Source organism: Nomia melanderi, chromosome 8, assembly GCF_051020985.1.
Source record: "Nomia melanderi isolate GNS246 chromosome 8, iyNomMela1, whole genome shotgun sequence".
NCBI classification, from domain to species: Eukaryota; Metazoa; Arthropoda; class Insecta; order Hymenoptera; family Halictidae; genus Nomia; species Nomia melanderi.
In genome coordinates this window covers 16,355,682-16,378,383 of record NC_135006.1, presented here as the reverse complement: position 1 = coordinate 16,378,383, position 22,702 = coordinate 16,355,682, and the positions used below count along the sequence as shown (strand labels likewise).

Genomic DNA, 22,702 nt, shown 5'->3' with positions numbered 1-22,702 from the left:
GCAGCTGTGACGGATTTTCCCCGCAAACCGGTCGCGCGGATTTGGCCCGGAACCCGCCTCGATCATTATTACGGAGGTCCGAGCGACGCGTTTCACAAATGGCGCAGTTTATTTTCAACGAACACCCCGTCGATCCCCGTTCGCCAGAAGTGCCGCGCGGCCCGCGAATCGATGTTGTCGAACCCCCTTGTTCGTTATTTATATCGGTGAAATCGAGCGACAAGAATCTCGTGCGCGCCCGTCGAATCTAAACGACCGCGGGCAGGAGCCGCCGCGTTTTGCAAAATTGTTTGCGGCAGCTGGCATTGAAGCATACGCGCCATACATCGCGTTACGATAAAGCGCGCGAGCGGCGTCCACGGGGTCGGACGCGAGGGATTTCATCGCGGGATCGGAAGTATAAAGCGGCGGACTTTCCGCGAAACAGAGGCCGGCGTTTAGCGGCCGATTGTCCCTGCGTTTCGCGCGAGGTGTACTGGGGGACAGAATGAAAATAGCGTACGATGAACGAACGTTTATTTCGCCGTTAGACCGCCGGCAATACAATAATCCTAATTCTACACTCTCCCGCAATATGTACAACGTTCGATAAGCGTTTTACGAGAATTCATTGCGGCTCGGGTCTTCGATCGCGCGATTGGAAGGTAAGGATGCGCTCCGCGCGTCGAACGTCGACACCTCGAAACCTCTCGGCGCCCGAGAAGCTTTCCGGTTCGAACTGCGAGAATTTACAATTTAAGCTCGAACTCGCCGTTAATCGGCGAGCACTTCGGTAGTTAGGAATCGTGTCTTACGTTTAGAGGGGGGACTGCAAAAATATCTGTACATCCGGCGCCGACGGAACGAATCGACGCGACTACGGGAACTGAGAAGCTTACTGGATCGCCGACTACATGCTAAGAGGATACGGGCGACGTTCGGGCGTCCCTCGATTAATAATACTTCGACGCTGTTCACTGCGTTAGAAATGGCACGTACAGTTAGAGTACAAAGCGCGTGATGTAATAAATAAAGCTTTAATGTCGCCGCGCGACGGTCGCTTTACGAGACACTTTCACGCGTACGATCGTGAAGCACAGGTACAGGTATTCTGGAAATAGTGTTAGATCACCGGATCGGGCGCAATAATGCACTGCCTCGCTACTTGCTACGCCTTATCGAGCTACGTCTCTTACACCTAGAAAAATAGGCACTTCCGCCCGGTTCGTGTCCGCGGAGCGTCCCGGGAGGTGTGTATAATACATAACGACGAACGCGTCAAAGCGTCACTCCTGGCTGTACAAATATGCGACATCCTCGCGCGTCAGTTGTGTATGTCGATCTCGACCCGCTGCAAGAGATCCGGTTCTGAAAAAACCAAATCGTCGTTCGTGTAATTTCGATCGGGTTTCTTTAGCTCCTGTCGCCGATGCACTTCGGAAGGCTGCTGCCCCTCACCGTTCCGATTTTCTTCGACGTACAAGCTCGTCCTTTGCGAACGCCTGCTACCGTCGGCCGAGTATCTGATCCTCGGTTCGATCCTTTGCGCGGAGACATAGGAAGGAATCGTGAAATCGTCCGGCCCGTCCTTGGCAGGCGGCGTGCTCCTCCTTCTGCATACGGACAGTCCGATGACCACTCCGATGCCGATCAGGATCAATGCCACCGCACCTGAAATTTCAAGTACACCTCGCGTTTGAAACGAACGAATCTTTCGCGGGAACCTTTTAACCGGTTAACTGTGGAATTCAGTTGGAAGAACCTCTCGTTCTGCGCGCGATAAAATCGAAAAGTGCAGCGTGTACTCGTCGAACGCAGGACGAACGCGTATAGAGTATATTTTAATGCAAGATCAGGGCGGAACAAAGAAGAATCAGGTGTTTATGTGAAAAAGTAAAGAATTCATCGCTGAAAGAATTAGTATCATGTCAAGATACTAATTCGAAATGAAGCAGCTTCTTGTCTTAACCCTTTGCGGACGAATGTCGGCACTCTGCCGAGATCAAACTTCCATGCTTGGAATACCAAGTTGCAAACAAGTTATTTAACTATTGGTACAGCAAGAAACTAGTACAGTTTCCTTGTTCTCTACGATTTAAGCATTCGGTGTTTAATTTAGCAGAATCTGCTTGGAATACCAAGTTGAAAACGAATGACTTAACTATTGGGACAGCAAGAAATTAGTACAGAATTCCCTTATTCTCTACGATTTAAGCATTCGGTGTTTAATTTAGCAGAATCTGCAGGTTTTGCATCCATCCGTTAACACGTTCGCTACCTTATTTCGGTGACGGTCCCCTCAATTACATTTCCTTCGATCCAATGAATCTCTCAAACAAAACATAAAATGGAACCGAAACGAGTCACCGAGTTTCCGAATACAATGTCATTTTCATTCTGTAAAATATATGGTTACGACTGTCACGAGTACGCGACGCTGGTAGCGAACGTGTTCAGCTAAACTATCTGTCTCTGGACTTTTACCTGTACCTGCCAAGGCGATTACAATGATCAGGTTCTCGGAGCTGGCGGTGGGCAGCGCCTTCTTCAGATCGTCCAAGAAGATGCCAGCTCCGATCCCGGTGACGGTCCTCTCCAGCTTTCCGCCGATCGGCTCGACCACTCTGACGTGTTCCAGCAGCGTCGGTTCGCTCCGTCCTCTCCCGTTCACCGCGTACACGTAGAGAGTGTAGTCGAAACCGGGCTCAAGATCGTGCAGATGGAAATTGGGCCTGGTGTTCTTCTCTTGATAGAGAGCCGGCACTTCGCCGACCGTGCCCTGGTCGCTTTGAGGCGCGTGAAGCGTGGCCGCGCTCACCTGGACGACGCCCGGGTTCCTCGGCCCGCCCCGAACTTCCAACAAAAAGTACTGCGGCGAACCACCGTCCGCCCCAGGGACACAATTCACTTGCAACGCGCTGCTCTCGTTCTGCAGGGAACAATCCAGCGGCGCTTGCGGTGCCTCTGCGAATTAACGTTCACCCGGTCAGGACACGGTCAGAGCTCGCTACAAACGACAGATCGACCTCCCGGATCAACGAACCGGACGCTAACGAAGGCGCACGCGGAAGAAACGGGTCGAATGTAACTTTAGGCTTGACTCGCGTTAACCTCTTGCACCAGCGTTCAACCGGACAAAAGCTAGAACCGGAATTATCAGTGCGAGATGAATGGCTAGTGGCTTGATTGGATCCCGATCAGTCGCAGTACAGAATTTTGTCGAAGCTAAAAAGTAATCACATATAATACATTTGTGCTCGTCTACTCGAGAAACAACGTTTCTTAATCCTTTGCACTCGTATGTTTCTCACTAGAAATATTTACCATTTCTTTACGAGGCGAAGACGATGTTCTTTGAGACTAATTCGAAGCGAAATCACCGGTACATCGAGGAACAAAGCTGTTTTATTCCAATGTGTCACGTATCGAGGCGTTATACAAAGTTTAACATTAAATATCAAATTCTACAGTTTCACTGTGTCAAATCAAGTGGTGAGAGTTACCTCTCGAGTGCAAAGGGTTAACTACAATTCGATAGACTCGTCAATTTTGAATAAGGATTACATTACGATGAAAAAACCGATGATTCGGACTGACAACCGAAAGCGAATCAACCGATCCGACCGCTCTCCTCGGTTACAATCCGAATCAGATCTTAACGACTCCCGGAACGACTGTATTATTCGCGAAGGTTCGATGGCTCGTAAACGATCCGTTTAAACGCGTTCGGTGAGTAGGTGCGCCCGGTCCGCGCGATTCTCGCTCCAGTTTCCAGATTCCAAAGATACCTACTACCCGGCACGATGTTGAATATACAAGGCGTCCTTTGTCTGCCGACGCTGTTGCTTGCCCAGCAAGCGAGGGTTCCGAAGTCGGTGTCAGCTGTAGGAGTGTACTCGAGAACGCTAACGAGCCCGTTATTCTGAGCTCTGTAGTTCTCCATCGGCAACACGTCGCCGCGCGTCCCGTTGTACGTCCAAGAGAACCTCACGGCGTCCGTCGGGATCGCGTCGACCTCGCATCGCAACGACACCGTCTCGTGCCAGCCAACCGTGATCTCGCGCCGCTCGTAACCCACTCTGCACCTCGGCGCGTCTTCCGGACAGAACGACAGCTTTCGTCAGGATCCGTTCGAGCGCGCGATCGGGCCGCGTTCACGTTCGATCCGTATACTTACATTTCATGCGAATAAAGATCGGAGGGCTGCGACCTTCTCCCACGGAATTGATCGCGACGCAAGAGTACTCGCCGCTGTGAGCGAGAGTCAGCACCCTTAGAGTCAACGCGTTCGAGGCGATCAAGGTTCCCCCAGCGACGTCGTGCTCCAACCTATTATCCTGCAACGAGACGATACTTCGAACGATATCGTTACCAGTGAACAATCGACTTTCGTGCATCATCGTCTTGCCGTGGTATAGGTGTACGCGAGGTCTGGGTTAACCGTTCGAGTGCCTCGGCTTTTCGAAAACCAGGTCGAAAAGCGTCAAGCGCGGTCGCGCTGCTTTCGCTTCGATTTTCAATGTTTGGATGACGCTTTTCTATTTTTACAAGATTCGAAACAGCACGAACGTCTCGTTCGTTTCTGAGGCAATCGGAGAAATGAGGAGGAATGGTTAGAAAGGTAAACAGATAAATCGAATTCGATTCTACGAAGTAGGCCAGCACTTTTAGCACTCGAACGGTTATCGATGCTGGCGTTCGACTTACATTGTGGTACCAGATGATCTTGCTCGGAGGCGGATTGCTCTCCACGTCGCAGACCAGCTTCAGGTCGTCCCCCTCTCGCAGAGTGTCTAGGACGTAGCCCGTGGCTAGGCGGACCGCGACGGCGGGGGCATCTGCGCAGAACGATCGAGGGAACTCGGTTACGCGTTAGAATAGAACGGATTGTAGAATCGCGGGAGCGAAGGACTTACAGGCGACGTTCAAGACTTTGATCTGGTCGAGACTCCCGCCGGGGAATCTGGGATTCTCGGCTCTGCAGGTTAATTCCTTGCCGTCGTCGTCCTTGCTGAGTGCCAGCGCCAGCTTGCTCACCGTGGAGTTGCTTCTCTGCGTGGAGGACACGTTCGGCTCGCCTATCACCTGCTCGCCTAGCCTCCAGATGATCTTGGCCGCCGGCGAGCTGCCCCAGGTCTCGCATCGCGCGGCGATCGGCCGGCCAGCGTAGATCTGCTCCTCGCTGAGGATGATCTTCACGACCGCCGGTTTCACTGCGGGAACGAGCATCTTTTGATCGTTACGTTAAAGCTGCTGATAAATGCATCGGGTTGCACGACGTTTCTACAAATTTCAAACCCTCTGAACGTTACATGTTACCGATACGTCAACAACGGGTTCCATGGAACTCGCATCATTCTAGATACACTTCCGGTCCGTTTCGACGCGCGATACAGACGCGCTTCGAAGTATCTTGTTTCAATTGTAGGGTCGGTCCTAATAATAGATTTCACGAGCGTCACAAAAACGGTGAAATTGAACATTAAAAGAGAGCGGCGCAAGCGTTCTGATCCCTGCGTCGGATGCAAGTTGCACGGGCGCCGATTCGTCGATATCGACTCACGTTGGAACACGTATCGCGAAAGCTAGGTATCGATGGGCGTATCGGTAGCACGTAGAAGCCTGATCCGCCTCGAATTCCAGTCGTCTCGTATATTTTTTGTAGAAACATTTTCCCGTCCTACGGACCTGTCCGAGCGATTGTTCGGGGGGTCCGGGCCGCGCAAAAAATTCGCTCGCAGCGGCCATAATCGGCCGGTTGCGCCGCGGCAAAAATAACAGGGCGTAGGGAGACACCCGTTCTTGCCCCGCGGACCGCGTATTTTTACTTTCGACGACGATTCCGCGAAATCCGACCGTCAAAGGAGTTAAGGAGGTCCACGCGAAATCGTTGGAATTCATCTGGCTTCCGCCGCGGGTCACTCCGCTCCGGCTATATTTAAGTTTCTTTCTTCCAGCCGGTCGCTGGAGCGGCAGGACACTCGGATGAATAAGAACGATATTCCTTTGCGCCCGGTCTACGTCCGCTGCCGCTTTTGTATCGGCACGCCGGAAGAATCTATCGCTGCGCGTTCCTCGCGATGGAAGACCGAGCGGCTTCGTCGCGGACGGAAGCTCTGTGCTTCGAATACGATACGCTTGCGTAAGACTCGACACAGAGAGAGAGAGAGAGAGAGGGAGGTTAAAGCTGGGTGTCCATTCGGGAGTGGAACTACCACGAGCTGCTTCTCTATCGAGAGCAACATCGAAACTTTCCGAAGAAATACATCCCTTCCGTTATTGAACGAAATGAAGTTCTGCTATAAAAATGCGTGCCATCTCCGCGCATATATTTTTAGAAACAAATAATTCAGCAGTTGAAAGGTTCTCGGTCGGAATTGTTAAAGAAATAATGCTCGTTGTCTACGATAATAATTTAATATTATTTGCATTAATGATAGCAACACATCGATGTGACACGGACTCAATTCCTAACACTGGGAACTTTTGAACGCTATTGTATGTATACTTGTTCTATATTTCCACGTCTTATGTTACTCTTATAATACTTGTATAATCATCATTCATCTACCGATATATTCGTCGTATTCGTCAGTTTAGTAGTTTAGTTGTACTCACAGTCGACACGGTATAGACTCGTGAGAAACGATCCTGAAACAGCTCGAAAAAGTCTCGCTCTCGAATGGACACCGACCTTACATTGTTGACCGGAAATTATATGCAGAAGCTGTCCCATGTCGCCAATTATTATTCCGTAATGAAATACGAAAGTGAAAGAATCGAAATTAACTTCAATATACTTTATTCATACATGATGAATCAATGAAACTTTGGATCTTTTATGTAACTTCGAATATTTCGCTTTCGCAATATTCTATATTGCCCTGCGATCCAGATTTGAAATGGCTAATGCGAGCGCGAGCACGAGTCAACTCGTGACACGTCAACGTTGCGCTAACACGACCGGTATCGATGGGTACTCTTTCCGGCGGGCGTTTCTGCCGAAGCTATCGACAGAACGGAAATAAAAACGGCGAAGGAGCCGAGAGCACGTGCTCGCCCGAATCCGAACGCGTTCCCGAACTGCCGTAGTTCGCGATCGCTTTTAGCACGCGTTAAAATTCAAAGAAGCGACCTTGAGTAGCGCGCGCATTCGCTCTGTTTTATTTCGAACAGATGTTACGGTCGCGCGGCATTCGCGGCTCGGCTTTTTTCTCGAACGTGTCGCCTCGGATTCGCCCGCCTCGGTGCCGTCGGGGCCGTCGTCGTCGATAACTGACGACAAACCGACGATCACGGAGCACTTACGGTAAATGTCCAAGGGAACTTCCCGCACGATCGGCGCCGCCATTGGCGCCGATTGCGCCTTGCACACCAGCTTGGTGCCCCACAACGACCTCGTCACCTTATCGATGAAAAGGTGGTTCGCTGTGAACTTCCTGGGCGAGCCGATGGACACCGTGTCGATCACGCTGTCCAGGATCTGGCCGTCTTTCCACCATGTCACGGACGGCTTCGGTCTTCCTGAATTACGTGATAATACAGTTATTTACTAACGATTACCAATTTCCTTGCAATCGCATAGAAAGATCATTGATTCGGTATCGAGATAGAGAATAACAAAGGCGAAAGTGAGTCTACTGTATGTACAACATTCTAACAACGCTGCAGGAATCTTTAAGTAACGATAACCAATTTTCTTGCAATCGCATAGAGAAACCATTGATTCGGTATCGAGATAGAGGATAACAAAGGCGAAAGTGAGTCTACTGTATGTATAATATTCTAACAACGCTGCAGGAGTCTTTAAGTAAAACATACTGATGGTATCGTGAAAAACGAGCAGGAGTTCTCCAAACTACTGGAAAGAAATATAGCTTGAAACTATCGCGCGATCGTGCGCACGATGCTTACACGGGATGCATTCTTCTATAAACTGCTCGCGCTGTTTTCGAAACTGAATCGATAAAGTCAATTTAGCGCACGGAAGCACGTCGATTTCAATATTGAACGGTTGTTAGCATGCTGCGAGAGAAAAATGGATTTACCCCCGGACACCTGGCAGGTCAAGGCGAGATTGTAACCCTCGAGGAACGGTCCGCCTACGCCCGTCACTTCTCGCCCCTGAGCGTCGTATATCACAGGCTTGGATGGTAGCTCTGCAGAAAGAAATCGTGGCGAGCTCCTCTCATATTCGTCGCGACCTTCCGACCACATGCAATCTAGGGAACCTGTACCCACCGACGAGCGTGAGGTTCACTCGGAAGTTCCGAGTCGGGGAGTTGATGAAATCTACCCTGCACCTGAAGAGGCCTTGATCCTGGTACCTGACCCTGGTAATTTTCAACTTAGCCCGTTGTCCGTCGCCGATCTGGAAGTAAGTCCTCTTCCCCAGGTCGTCGCTGACCGCCCAGTGAATGGCTGTCGCTAGATCTCCGCTCCTCGCGTCGAAGCTGTAACAATCGATCCATGGAATGTGGCGGTTGCGATTTACCCGAAGAAAAGAGGAACGACTCTTTATCTTAAAATATGTAACGAGATGTATATCATGTTAACAAATAAAACATTTTTCTACGTAATACTTCTTTGCTGCATTTTTACCTTCACCTCGGTATTTCTAAGAACTCGCGCAACTACTCGGACTCTGATGATTGTTACTGATAACGTGAAAAGTGCCGAAGTAGACGAACGCTGCCAGATGAATGAACAACTTATTATTTTGTGGACATAGAGACTTCGAAAAAATGCGCCGGGTTGAACAGAATTATATTAAGTTGATTATATTAACTATACAGAATTATTAACAAACAACAATGGCGTACATATCAGCGTGACATTGCCAAATCTCCGAACTCATTTCCAGCGCAAGTGGTTACGGTTAAAACATCGATAACAGAACAGCCTTTTACTTCCATCCGTTTGGAATGGATATCGATGTCCGTCGACACAAACCGTATTAAAATAAAGAATTACGATAAAAGCGTCTCGCTGATTAAAACTGTACGTCCCTAACGAGATACCCTAAACCACTGAACCATCGTACGCTCGCAGCGCGTGATTGGCAAAACGGATCGGTGGTCGAACAAGGAAATCGGTTCGCGTTTCCGTCAGCGAGGTGCAACAGCCGCTGGTAAACATCGAGTCGCCAGTTGGCCAGTTTCGGTGACTAACTCTAGCACGCGGGTTCTATTCGCGGCGGAAAAAAGGATACTTGGCAAGCGCGCAGTCAGCGGATTTAGATGCACCGCAAACGGTTGACCGTTACGCAATGTCGAGGAGGAAATCACCGCGGTGGCAACCGGCACGGGGAAAGAACGAAGTTGCAGTCGATTTCCTTGAAAATGCGAAGCCGGTTATAAACGGCCCCGGACGGGGCGGTTTCGTTTCACTCGGTCCCGGTTCCTTGTTCCTCCTCGTCGACACCGCCCGGCATCGTTCTTTTCTCTCCGTCCGCGACGCCGCCGGTTATGGAAACGGTCCGGCCGCGAATAACCGAACCCGTAAAAGTCCCGGAGCCACCTGCTTAGCGTTCGTCTAGCGTGTCGCTCGTTCTCCCCGTTCTATCTTTTTTTACGAGCATCCTTTGACGCGGAACAGAACGCGGCGCGCCGCGAGAGAGCGTCTTCCCGGCTTTCGGGGGGCCCACGTATTTTCCGCCGTTTCCCGTGGAAATTCCTTTTTATTCACGCCCCCATCAGCGGCGTTGCTCGCCTGGCCGTGACGCGAGCGATCCGCACCGGCGCCGGAACTGAATGCCCCACGGTTTACGGGCAAACTCGCCGGTCGTTCGTAAATAAACCGACGCACACGGGATACGCGTATCGGATTTGTCAGCGCGGGATGACGTTCGATCGGCTCATCTATTCCCGGCCGTTCATCGTCATTCAGAAATTCCGCTGGTGAACGGCAAACATTCGCGACACTCCGAAAGGATCCGCTCGGTGTTTGTTTAGCTTCGGACCGATACGCGCGCGCGGATTCCGCGACGTTGAGAAATTGATAATACGTCCGGCGCCGAGCGATCTTCGTGTGCTTTCCCCGGGGCGAGATTTTCGTTGGGCAAACTGTAGGTGCATCGTGCGGGAAATCTGCTATCGAGGCGTTCGACTGGGTTTCGTTGTTTATCATGATAAACCTCAGCGCTCCGTTACATCATTCGTTACTGTTGCGAACTTTTAGTATTGACTCTCCAACTTTTCTTCCAAGTCTGAATTAACCACTTGAGCTGGAAAGTGCCGCGCACGTCGAGACGTTTCCGTTGCAGAATTCTCAATTATGTCTTTCGCGGATTGACAATCTTGTTGGATTAAGCCTATTAGATTGTTTTGAAATGTATCAGTCTGTGCAGAATGATTAACAAAATTGGTGTAAACAAAATTCATCGCGCGAGACGCTGCCAAATCTCTGAATTCATTTCTAGCTCTCGATTTTTTTCTTCAGCAATTATTGATATCTTCGAAGCATTGAATATTCGAAATGATCTTGAAAATAAATAGTTCCGAGTACTATAATGAATGTCTGAAGAAACTGAAAATAATCTACTGTTACAATTTTTATAGGAATTAATAATATAGGGAGGTGACTCTCAGTCACCACTTGATTTCTTACAGTGAAGCTATAAATTCGATATTTAATATTATACTTCATATAATGCATCAGTTTGAGAAATATCGACGTAAAATTGCTTTGTCCGTCAATTCACGTGAATTTCTCGTCGGGTTGGTTTTACGAAATATCGTCTTCGTCTCATCGGAAGATGTTGAAATATCTCTAGTGAAAAACTTCGGAGTGCAAAGGGTTAGATGGTCGGTGGTTCTAGTGTTAACACTAGGTTTACGGAACGCGTCAAATTGACGCATGTTGGATTTTAGAAATATTATTTTGTAAATGTTTACGCCCAGTTTCCACGATCTAAATAAACGAGCATCGATTCTCTTAGGAATAATAGAACGAAGTGTACAATAAATGCCCGTAAACCTAGTGTTAATCGCGGCGGATCCGTGGATTCGACCGTTTCCCCGTGGGAACTCGACTGGCGAGGTATCGAAAGCCAAGGAAAACATTTACATCGAGAAGGCCGTCGGCCAGGTTTCATCCGTCGTATTCTCGGCAACGAGCGCAATGCGTTTAAAGGTGTACAATGGACCAGAGAGCGCGCGGCGTTGCGCCCGGAAAGAGAGACCCTATTCCGGAGGCTTGGGTCGAGAGATATTTCTAGATGCGATCTCAGAACAATGGCATCTACGAATATTAAGCGTGACCGAGATCCGGCAGTTCGAGTCTCGGCAGACATTCTTCTTTAGGAATCAGTTCCCGGTGCAGCCGCGTAAACAGGAAGCCTCCGGCGCGAAATGGCCGCGGAAAGAACACACTTATTTCGCGGGACGCTCTCCGACGACCGTCGAATGAAAATGGGTTAAACGGGACACTGTTTCCGCCGCGGTGCCGTCGTTTCCTTCGACCACCGATCGCTGGTAAGCGATTGGACGAGATCGCGGAGCGAGCATCGCTCGAGAGACGACTCGGAGAGTTCCAAATCGAAAACAACGTCAAATATAATTTAACGTCAAGCTTCCTTTTCCGATCGAATTATTCGCTTATAGTCTTATATTCTAGAAATGATACGATGTATTAGAAATATAGGAAGCAAACGTGCAAACCAATGATTCAATTAGACGAATAACAAGAGATTAGTATATAGTCTCTTCTCGGATATTTTCTGATCTCTGTAGATTCCAATGGAATAAGTAATATTCTTCATAGTTATTAAAGAATTTACTTATTCCGTGTTTTATAGGTCAGAAAGTCCTTTTCGTAGCTTCCGAATACGTTGTACAATCGTTTCAGAAGCCAAAGCGTTGACCCTTTGCAGACGAATGTCGACATTTCGAGATGACACGTTCATATTTCGAAGACCGCGTCGCAGGCGAATGATTCAATTGCTCGGACAGCAAGGGATTGGCACATAGTTTCCGTTTTCGCTGTTATTCGAGCAATCAATATATAATTTAGCTTCATTTATTGAAGGTTTACTACATTTCAAAGAGTCTTCGTCCTCAAAGGGTTAACTTTTCTCGATCATTCCTTTCCAGACGTAACCGCATTGGCTTCCGACCGCTTGATTTAAGAGTTCGATATATAATTTCGTTTCCTGAACCGAAGGTTCTGAATGCTTCAAAGCCGCCGGCATCGAGTCGTTTCATTTTTCTTGTGACAAGAGTATCCTCTCGAGGGGCGACGCTCTTGAAAGTTCCGTTCCCATCGAAACGCGCGGATAAAAAGAATACGTTACCTGTAGAGCGGTATCCCGACGGTGTCTTTGAACCAGAGCACCATGTTTACGGAGTCGGTCGGCGTCGGCGGTGTGATGTCGCAGGGTAATTCGACATCCTCGCCCTCGGTGGCCCACACCAGCCTGAGAGGCACTGCAACAGGATAAATCGCGGACCGTTTAAAAGGGGTTCGCGGCGATGCAAACAATTTTTACACCGGCGCGGTTAACCGAACGGTTTCGCGGCGCGCGGCGTGCGAGGGCTTGGCCTACCGCCCCCCTTTCGCCGACTACTCGGCCGCTCGTTAAGAGTGACACGGAACACAGGGGAAAGTGGCGCTAATGAAGCGGTTCTCCGGCCGGCGGTCTGTCGTCGCGCGTGCTTGCGTCCCGCGTGCAACGGTGCATCGTTCTTCGCTCGCCATTGTGTCCGTTGCGACATGCGATCGCCATTTTCGGACGTTCCGAGAACCGAGGCTTTTCGATTTAACCCTTTGCACTCGAGAAGTTTTTCACCGGAAGTATTCGATATATTCTAATGAGATACGGACGACATTTTCTTCGATTGAATTAAGAAATCTCACGTGCATCGAGGAAGAGAACTATTTTCTTTCAATATTTCGTGCATCGATACATTATGCGAAGTTTGATATTAAATATCAAAGTTTACAATCGTAAAGGGTTAACCTGTTAGGCACAGTTTAATCCTTTGCGCTCGAGAGGTGACAGTCACCACTTGATTTGACACAGTAAAACTATAGAATGTGATGTTCAATATTAAACTTTGTATAATGCCTCGACACGTGGAGCATTGGAATAAAACAGCTTTGTTCCTCAATGTACTGATTTCTCCTCGAATTAGTCTCGAACGTCGTCTTCGCCTCGTAAATGTTAAATATCTCTAGTAAGAAACATCCGAGTGCAAAGGGTTAGTCTGTAATCACGAACATTGTTCATCTCCCGCGAATGCGAGGCTACGAAATGAAAACTGTTAGCTCTAGTGTCACGGTATTTTACAGGAACGTTGCATTTTCAAAGCGGAAATTCATATGAAACTGCTCCGGAAGCAGAGATGCGATTTAATCGAATTCCTACGAGAACAAACGAAGCGCGCGGTCGAGAATACAGGAACAGGTACCCAGGTGCCCAGAAGCTACAAGACAAGACAAGCGAACGCTCGCTGTCGCCGTGCATCAATCAAGGGCTAACGATCAAAGAATCGACTGTTCGCTAGGGAAACGCGAGACAGATCCCGGAGCCAGCTGCCAAGATAGAATGGCCGACTTTTATCAATGGCATACCGCGGTGTGCATCAACACCGGTGGTCACGCGTGCCCGAGCGTTATATCGCGTCTATTTTCTTCGTGGGAAGAAGTCCGCGCCGCGGCCACGATTGCTAAGTATAAATCGGCGGCCGGTGCGCGCGGAAAACTCGGGAAAGGTGTGTCTCGCTGGGCCGGATCACTCAAACGGCCGGTTTAAACGGCCGAAAATAGCCGATCCGATGGGAAAGATTGAACCCGACGCGATAAGCGACGGGTCGTGCACCCGTCGCTCGTCCACGCTTTCGATTTTCCATCTCGTATAGGTTTCCCGTGTTCGCGGCCCGTAACGCGACGCTGAAAGGCGAATGACCGAAACCAGTTTGTCTTCTCGACAGAGCGTTTCGTCGCCGCGTTACACGGCCGTGGCTCCGATCTACGGGCGAGCCGCTGATGTGCGTGTGCGCGTTACGCAATTCCCGCGCCGCCTCCCTAAATTACCCGCGGCTAATCGACTCTCGGGAGGTTTATCGCGAGTTTTCCCCGGCGTGTCGCGCGGCGGAACGATCGAAGGGAAAAAAGGAACCACCTACTTTTCTGCGATTCACTTTATTGGATCCGATATTACAAGATTCTGGAGCACGAACGATCGCGATGAGAGTCTCGCGAAGCGTGATGAATTCGCGACCGAGTGCCCGGGAGTCTAAGGGTCTTCATCCCTCCTAGTGATTCGCCAAGGACTCTCGAACGCGCCTGACTCAGACGCTTTATCTAAATAGTGATTAACTTCGGCGAGTAAACTTCATCTATCAGCCGCAACCCTAATTTTACCCGTGAAAGAACGAGCGCGATCCCTTATCCAAATAATCGTCGCGCGTCCGTGTGCCTAACCGTTCGTTGCATCTTAGAATAGAATGTCGATTCCCGACGGGAATCGGTGAGGATTCGAGGAAAGAATATGCAGGTCCGAGTATACCGTTATGTAAATAATGCTCGGCCGAGGGGTGGCCCCGTTATTTTTGTATCGCGCGGCTTGGGAAACCGCGCTTCCGCCGGAGTAGTCTATTTTCGTGGCCCCTGTCCCCGGCCCCTTTTTCTTCCCGCGTTCCGTCCGCCCGATTCGGCATTCGTCTTTCGCGAATCGAATTCGTTGGCCATCTAAAAACACCCATTAAAATAATTTACGAGCCACGAATATGACGAGCGGAATAACGTGGAAATATGGCTAACCGCCGCCGCTGCGCTCGCTCCGCCGGCTGCCAGCGCTGCCGCGGCGACGCCTAACTGCCGGTGTCGTCGGCCAACGCTGTTCGCACAATATGGAATTAATTTGCGCGTTTTTATCGGCGCCAATCTATTTCAGGCCCTCGATCGCGCCTCGCGCGCTGTCTACCGATTTCCGGTCCTTTGTCTCGCGAGTCGCGTCGAACGAGTCCGCGTCTGGAGCGAGACCTCGGCTACAGCGAGCGACTGGAGCAAGGTTCCTCGAAGTTTCCCACTTGCCACCCCTTTACCCGAGTATTTTCGCGACCTTAGGTGCGGAGGTGTGTCCACCAGGAATAAGAGTTCACGCTAGAACTAACAGACGGGTCAACGCGACGCATTCTTGGTTTCCTCGTTTACAATTGCTAAAAAACTACAGACTTCTTTGAGAAATGATTACAAAAGCTGATTCAGCGATACCTGAACTGAACACAAGTCATCTGAAATCTTGATAACTGCTTGTAGCTTCTATAAGGGAATCTTGGAGTCTGTTTAATTGAACGGTAGTTCTAATGTTGAAACGTTTGCTGATAGTAATCATAATAAATCTCGCGGACGCGTTACACATGCGGTACCGTTAAAGTGGCTCTAGATTAATTTTCGGACCAGCAATTATTCAGCTCTGAAATTCCCGCGATCACATGTATGGTCACAGCCCGTAGTTTGGGAAGCTGAACCGGAGGCGACGAGGACTCGGACCGTTTCCGGTTACATCGAGCCGATCTACGGCGCAAACACAGGGCCACGACGTTTTATGAAATTCATGCCGGCCGTGATCCTGGTATCTCTTTCTAATCTACCCCCGACGACCCGGCTCCTAGTCAATTCCGTTCCCGTGTAATTCTACTTCCCCGTGCCAACACCTGTTGCTGTCCTACCCCGAAGAAGTTCGGATTTCCAATAAAATTCCAACTGTCACCACCTACGCTTTTCGATTCGACGGTTGTTCCCGTTTCTTTCGGAGAGGTGCGTCGCGACGTCGGCGCCTCCGTCGCCTCACGGTTATCGGGAAAACCGAGAGAGCGAGCCGCGCCGACGCCGCGGGCGACGCGACGCTCGATCTTCGGAAATCTGCACGGGTTTTTTCAGCTGCTGATCGACCGAGATCAATTACGAGAGACGTATTTCTAGTCGGATTCCCGCTGTTATAAGTTACGGCGTATACCAACGCTTCTAGTTATCATTTCTAGGGTAATCTTAAGTCCTTAAGTTCTTCGGTACTTAACACTAGAACTACCAGTCGCAATGACTGGTCTCGATTTTTCTGTTTAGCAATTATTGATATCCTCGAAGCATTGAATATTCGAAATGATCTTGAAAATAAATGGTTACATTCGAGTACTATAATGAATGTCCGAAGAAACTGAAAATAATCTATTTTTCTTTCGGACAAGTTAAGAAAATGTCCGTGAAGATCGTTGATCGCTTATCAACTTCCTGCGGTAAACATCGAAAGCTCTATCAACGAATCAATGTTCTTAAATGCATCGATAAACGTAATACAATGAACGCTCAGTCTAACGGAATACAACAGTCACGATCGTTCTCCACGCGACTCCTTTAAACCAATTTGTAGTCCGAAGTATGCGGAAGATTAAAGGTACTCGTAATGCCTTCCCCGCGGCGGCGGTGAGGATCCTCGGCGCCGCGCCTGTGATTCGGCGCAGGGGTTGTTTGAGAGATAAACGTCTCCCATCAGATCACTTTGTATGGTAATTTCATCGATGCGTTCTGCTCGCGGAACCCCAGCGGTCGGTCCGTTTCGTTGTTGAAACTTCGCTCGCTTTACGGGCCAGCTCTTTGCGGCGGTTCGAATAGTTCCGAACCGATTCGTTTCTGGTCCGATGAATTCTTCGGGCCCGATGAAACTTTGCGCTCGCGGGATTTTCGCCGCGCTCGGAGGCGATCGGAGGAAGCAATGTGCGGTTTCATCGAATCGGGAGATCGATGCAGCGGCCGCGGCGATCGGCCGACGTTTACGCGGGACCGGGGAAATTTGTTGCGCGATTAACTCGCTCAAGATGCTCGCCGGGGGTGAGCGCCGCGTGTTTTATGTGCTTTCGTTCCGTGGAAAGTGTTGCTTTCGCGCGGGCACGTTTAAGCTGACGTTCGCCGTTAAACAAACATGTAAAGATTCCGCCGGCGATACCTACAAGCGCGATGATGGATCGCCGAGAGGCCCGCCCTCGTATTTACATTCTCCACCCTAAATATTTTCGCTCGAACGGCGGAATCGGCCACCGGATCTATTACCCGCGACGACAGCCACGCGTTTATATTTTCGACGGAAGTCGGAATCCGAAGCGCGCCGGGAGCGCCTCCTCGAATTCCTACGAATCCGCGGCCACTGTCTTCGACGGAGGCCTTAACCCTTTGCACTCGGGAACTTCGTCGCTAGAAATATTCGATTCATTTTTATCGGATACAGATGACATTTTTTTACACTAACTCATCGAGGAATCTATTCACAAAACAAGGGAAACAATGGTATCCTATTTCCACGTTTCACGTATCGACAGATCGCTCAAGACTTAACGTTACGAAATTTTACAATTTTGACGCGCCAATCGAGTGGCGCGACCTTTGGAGCGCAAAGGGTGAATTTAGACGTTCGCTTACCGAGTCTGTCGATGATCCCGAAAGAATTTCTCGCAGGTGGATACCGTCTTCAACGTTGGAACTACCGGACAAGAAACGATCCATCTCGGATTTCTCCGGTTGTAATTGTCGAAAAGATTCATGGGCTTTTCCTAGAAGCTTTTTGGTCAATTAGTCGACTAATACGTATTTCAAAGTATGAATCGATCGAAATCTTAACGAATCTTGTCGTTTGTCAAAGGAACTGCACAGAGCACTCGGTTGCTCTACCGTTAAAAGTGACGATGCTTTAGACAATGCTCTCGGATAGTAGCTTTCAACGTGTCCGCTAGTGAAAAACGCTTTCCAGAGAAACTCGCTGGTAGTTTTATTCCGGAACGGACAGCTAGCTTTAGTCCGTTTAAAAGCTGTAGGCAGCCGACGCGCCGCGCGACGCATTCCTTCTCGCACGAGGAAGCTTGGTACTCGGGGGAAGCCGCTTCGAGATGCGTCGCGAGCCACCCTCGCCCTTCGCCGGGCCGTTTTCATATATTTCGGAAATTGTCCGCGCCACGGGGAACAAGCCAGCGGTGACTGATGGCTAGCGGGATCAAAATGAAGCGGCGCCTTTTTACCCAGCCAAAAATAAGTCGCGCGAATTCTTCTGGTTCGGATAGCGGCCGGTGTTTGCCCACCGACCGAAATATCTAACGACGAATTCGCCGAGTCGCTGCCCATTTCTCGATCGGCACGCGATATCCGACCATTGACGATGCTCTAGCAACCTTCTCCTCTCGGCGAGTCGTTGCTCGATCTTATTACTAAGTATCAGAAGAATTCGTTATCGTAGAAGGACCGGCAAAGCCTATCAGTCGAAATGATTAGAAGAATCAATTGGAATCTTTTGAGAAACCTACGCAGGAAGCTGTTCCGCGGAGGACAGAGTGACGACAGGGTTAAGTCTCGACGGAAGTAGACTCGAGGGCTCACGTTTGCAACGCTAATCGAAGCACCGACACGGATCGGTCCACGATTTAATCAGCTTGACTCGTTTACATGAGGCACTCCTTAGAGGTCGGCGGTCGGCCGTCTTTGAAGCCCGTCAGTCCCCGAGCAAACGAGCCGTCGAAGATTAATAACGCAATTATCTCGATGTTCGCGAACACACCTAATCCTGGCAAATTGGAGCAACGGGTATACTAACGACGCCACGCGAGCGCAATCTATTTCCGTCGTTCGCTTTCGAACGGAGGCGAACGATCGACGACCGATCCAATCGGATCGCGCCGGAGCTTGTAAACCGAATATTAATCGCGATCCCCGGCGAACAGGGAAGACGATCCGGGGGCCCTATATTTCTTACCGGTCGACGTGCCGCGCAGAAGGCGCTGCGCTACGCCGCGGCGTTCTCGGGAAATTGATAGAACGCCGCCGGAGAGGAAAAACGGGAAATAGGATGCCGCCGTTGATGATTCCTCGCGTTTCTCGCGGAACGCGTGAAGAGCCGAGCGTGGACCAGGACGATGGAAACTTTGTTGGTTCGCATGCGGGTGTGCGGGTCTATTTGAATCCTTCCGGTCGTTGTTCGATAGGCCCGAGCGACGTAACTCGGAACTTATTTAAATCGGGCCGAGGTCACTGCGCTCGTTCGCTTCGAAATAAGTTAGCGGACCACCTTTCTCTCACACTGGGTCAACGTATAAAGAGAGCAAGGCTAATTTCATAGGGATGCTCGGTGTGATTTAGGGACCGTTGATCGCAACGTTTCGCGAACGTTCTCTGGTACGGCGGTTACCGCTGACTAATCTCTGCCTTTCTTTTAATTATTCACTTGTGCTTCTTTTATCTGCTTAGAGACAGAGAAATGAAAGGGAGTAATTGAGTTACCGAGATCAAACGAAAGGAACACTTTCCAATCGGACTTTCGCGAAGAACCGTGACACTCGAGCGGCTTAACCTCGTGACAGTGAAACTTTCAGGCGACAGGGTCGCGTTAAATTGACCATAAATGGTCCATGAATCGTATGACACGGCGTCGAGCGACGCACATGATCCAGACCCTCGGAACGAGCCTAAAATTGCAACCGTAATCTACTTACCTTTGTTCTGAAATTCAAGCGAGTCCTCGGCGACTGCGTTTGCCCGGCGAGCTGGAAGTAGTATCAGCAAACTTGTCAGAAACACGTGTCCCGACGTGCACCGCATCTCGAAACAGCGGGCGAGAATCAGGTGTTCGAGATGACGCGCGAAACTCGGCCACGAGCAATCGATGCGGCGCAAACATTCAGGATCTCGCTAGATCGAGATGTCCCTGCGGCGGAGGAGCCAGCACCCGAATCAACGGCGATCCATTCGGCAATATTTTAAATCGCCGCTGATCGGGCACGCTGATCCGTCGATCGATTCGTCGCCACGCCACGGCACAGTACACATTCTCGACGGGACTCGATTAGTTCGAATCGTACACAGTTTTATCACGTCTCATCACTGGCAACGTCTATCGGAATCGTCGGTTCACCTTGCGGTAGCCTCTCCGAACTTCGACAAATCTCGAAGTGAAACGCTTGTCGCTGTCGTGAAAAGGAAAGCCGGCGCGAGGAAGCTCGCCGGCTGGAATCGCCGAGAAACGGCCCGTTTCTATAAACTTCCTTTCGACTTTTTTCCCGATGCTAGACGGCCCGCGGTCACACGTGCTCGTTATTAGTCGAAACGCGAAGTGACGCGTCGCGACGAGACCCCAGCCGAAACGACATCTTTTGATTAACAAAACGAGCCGACGTTTTTTGCGCGTCTAAACGACGCTCGAATCCGTCTTTGTCCCCTTTTCAGCTGAAACGCTCTTTCTTCGCACGTCCGCGACCTTTGAATTCCTTTCGCTTTGTCCGAATTTTTGCCGCGGATCCGATTGTCTCGCGCGGCTTCTTCCCGCGGCGTGCCGGCACTCCCCCGCGCGATTTCAACTTTGATCTCGCCTTCAGAAGCAGCACTCTTCCCTCGTTTCCTTCCTTTTTCCGGCGGTCGCTCCCTTCGCCGCTCGTTTGTTATTCTTAGGCCGCTCCTTTTTCCCGCGCGGCTCCTTTCGAATTAGCCCCGGCGATCAGGTGGCTCGACCGCGCGCCGAGCCTTGTTGCTCCCGTTGCATTTCGAACTTCCGTGGCCGAGATACAGTCGGTCCCGATGCACCTCGCGGTTCGATCCCGATCGTCGGCGTGTCGCCGCGGATTCAAGGAAACCCGGCGCGAGCGCGACTGACAGGAACCGGCGCGCGGAATTCCAACGATCTCGCGCCTTCCGTCGCGCTTCCCTTTCCGTCGCGTCTGCGAAACGTGGAATGCGAGGAGCGTAGAACGGCACGCGTTATTCGCGGTGTCGAAAAAGAGATCCCGTGCGTTCGGTCGTGCCCGTTCGAGCCATGGAACCGTCGTCGTGCGCCGGCAACGGCCTCGAGATAGTCGTCGTCGGCAACGACTGCCACGGAACTAAAACCAAAACCGAAGACACGCGTGTAGCTGCCCCCACTCGCGTGCACCCTCCTCGTGCGGCACACGCACGCTTAACCCGGCACCGAGAGCACGCGGTCCGGCACGCACACGTGCAGCCGCGCACGCACACCCACACACGGCCGTTTAACGACGGACCGATCCGCAGCTCGGAACTCACCGTCAGGCGTCCGTGCTAATGACACGGGATGAATCCTTGCCCGAGTCCTTCCTCCGTGTCAATTAGTGCCCCTTTTTTACTTCGACCTTCCTGCTCCACCTTCACCCTCGAGTTCGAGTTACCGATAAAACGGGATATCGGTTTGCACGGATTCGAGCGTCGGCTCTTTTATTCGGCCGGCGTCCGTCGAAAATTCGATAAGGCGCCTATTGACTTAGCGGCGGACACATGGATGCGGGAGTGCAGGCCTATTCGGGGGAAAGATAGAAACGCATGCGTTGCGTATCGCCCTGCGTCCCCGCAGAATGCGCGTGCCGTCTCGCTTTCTCCTCCCGTCCGCTCCCCTCGGTCTTTCTACCCTAGCCGACTTGTATTGGTAGGGGACGCCGGCGAGTTTGGTACGCTGGAATAACGCGGGGCGAGTTTTCCCCGCGTATCATCGCACAGACGATTACGCGAGCGCAGGGGGCTAGGAATGCTACACCCGGCTATCGAGGGTGGAGTCGGCCAGCAGGGCCGAGGGTCAGATATGCCCCCTGAAAGGACAAACGTGTCGGTCCAATGGCTCCGCACGGCTTGATGGATTGCTCGATGGTTACGCAGCAGGCCGGCCGCGACAGCGGGATTCGTACCTTGTTCCTATTCATTCTCAGTGGAACATTTCTCTCCCACTCGTTGCATATGCATCGCCTCCGGAACGCGTGCGGCGCTGTTTTCCGATCTGAGGAACGATCCACGGGACCGCGGGGTCCCGCGTGGCTCGCTTGATCTTATCGAGGATCGCGAGATGCGTTAAGGGAAGGATGCAAGTTGTACATGTTGGCATATTACGTGCTTCGAACTGGGAGTGCCAGCGAAAGGATTGATCAGGTTTCGTCTGTTTAATCTTATCGTTGATAGTGATATGCTACCAATACGGTTACGCGTGACCAGGTAATTCGAAATTAACAACGAAACAGTAGCGTTTGACGCGGGAATCGAAAGCTCGAGTCCAATGCCTCTATTTTCCCTTCAATTTTCGTAGATCGTGAATATCTTCGTTGAAAATGACGCTTCGAAACGTAATGCCGCGAGATAAACCGGAAAGGCTCGGGAACATAGAGGCAATCTGAAGCGATGCAGGTTTCCCGAAACATGGTGCCCGTATCAGGGGCGTGTATCATAATGTACTGAGTGATACAGATTTCGTGAAACCCGGTTTCGATGCACGTATCAGCAACACGTATCATAACGTGTAGAGGCCTTTACACGCGCGGCGTCTCTAATGCGGCCGTACGGTTCGCGGAGAATCTATTTTCGGTATCCCGGCGTTTCCCTCGTTGGATACCGACACCCTCTTTCCGAGCAGCCGACCGCGCACCCACGCGAACGCGCGAATCCCGGATCAAGAATCGCGGATCGCTAAATGCGTCGGAATCCGAACGACGAGTCCTTCGGTCCGAGTCCAGATCTCCAGCGACGCGGCGCGTCCGAGCAGCGGCTCGCGAAACTTCCCCGAACGGTCGGGATCAACGGGAATTATACGACATTGCAGCGTTTATTTGATTGCGCGAATCTCGTCGAACTTCGTCCACTTGGTTAGGCACAATTGAACGGGACCGGCGCGGCGCGGCGCGGCACGAGCTCGAGCGCGCTACGGCCCGCGCCACTCGAAACTTTTGCTGGCTGCTCTGTATTTATTCTTTGCGCA

General features: G+C 50.8%; 1 protein-coding gene across 3 annotated transcripts; it reads right to left on the bottom strand.

Moving 5' to 3' along the window:
* Positions 1 to 457: 457 nt before the first annotated feature.
* On the bottom strand, positions 458 to 20,809 carry side (motor axon guidance molcule sidestep). 3 transcript variants are annotated; one of them, XM_076369864.1, is made up of 12 exons: positions 19,452 to 20,809; positions 12,272 to 12,404; positions 8,221 to 8,432; positions 8,028 to 8,138; positions 7,288 to 7,503; positions 4,896 to 5,192; positions 4,687 to 4,817; positions 4,157 to 4,316; positions 3,772 to 4,074; positions 2,464 to 2,943; positions 1,438 to 1,650; positions 458 to 1,347 (listed from the first exon to the last, which is right to left on the bottom strand). In XM_076369864.1, exons 1-12 carry the CDS (start codon positions 19,555 to 19,557, stop codon positions 1,304 to 1,306), a joined length of 2,406 nt encoding a protein of 801 aa, XP_076225979.1. In that variant the 5' UTR covers positions 19,558 to 20,809; the 3' UTR covers positions 458 to 1,303. The 3 variants fall into 3 exon arrangements, with proteins under 3 accessions (XP_076225979.1, XP_031845663.1, XP_076225980.1); XM_031989803.2 differs by having other exon boundaries at positions 2,470 to 2,943; XM_076369865.1 differs by lacking the exons at positions 12,272 to 12,404; positions 19,452 to 20,809 and adding an exon at positions 8,802 to 9,711.
* Positions 20,810 to 22,702: the final 1,893 nt, after the last annotated feature.

What these genes read in the sequence shown, in the direction of transcription:
- side (XM_076369864.1), bottom strand. Translation starts at nt 19,557, where the DNA reads ATGCGGTGCACGTCGGGACACGTGTTTCTGACAAGTTTGCTGATACTA. An exon ending in GCTTGAATTTCAGAACAAAG is followed by an intron (nt 12,405 to 19,451) that starts GTAAGTAGATTA and finishes ATCCTGTTGCAG; the next exon opens with TGCCTCTCAGGCTGGTGTGG. An exon ending in AATCGCCTTGGCAGGTACAG is followed by an intron (nt 1,651 to 2,463) that starts GTAAAAGTCCAG and finishes TTGAAATTTCAG; the next exon opens with GTGCGGTGGCATTGATCCTG.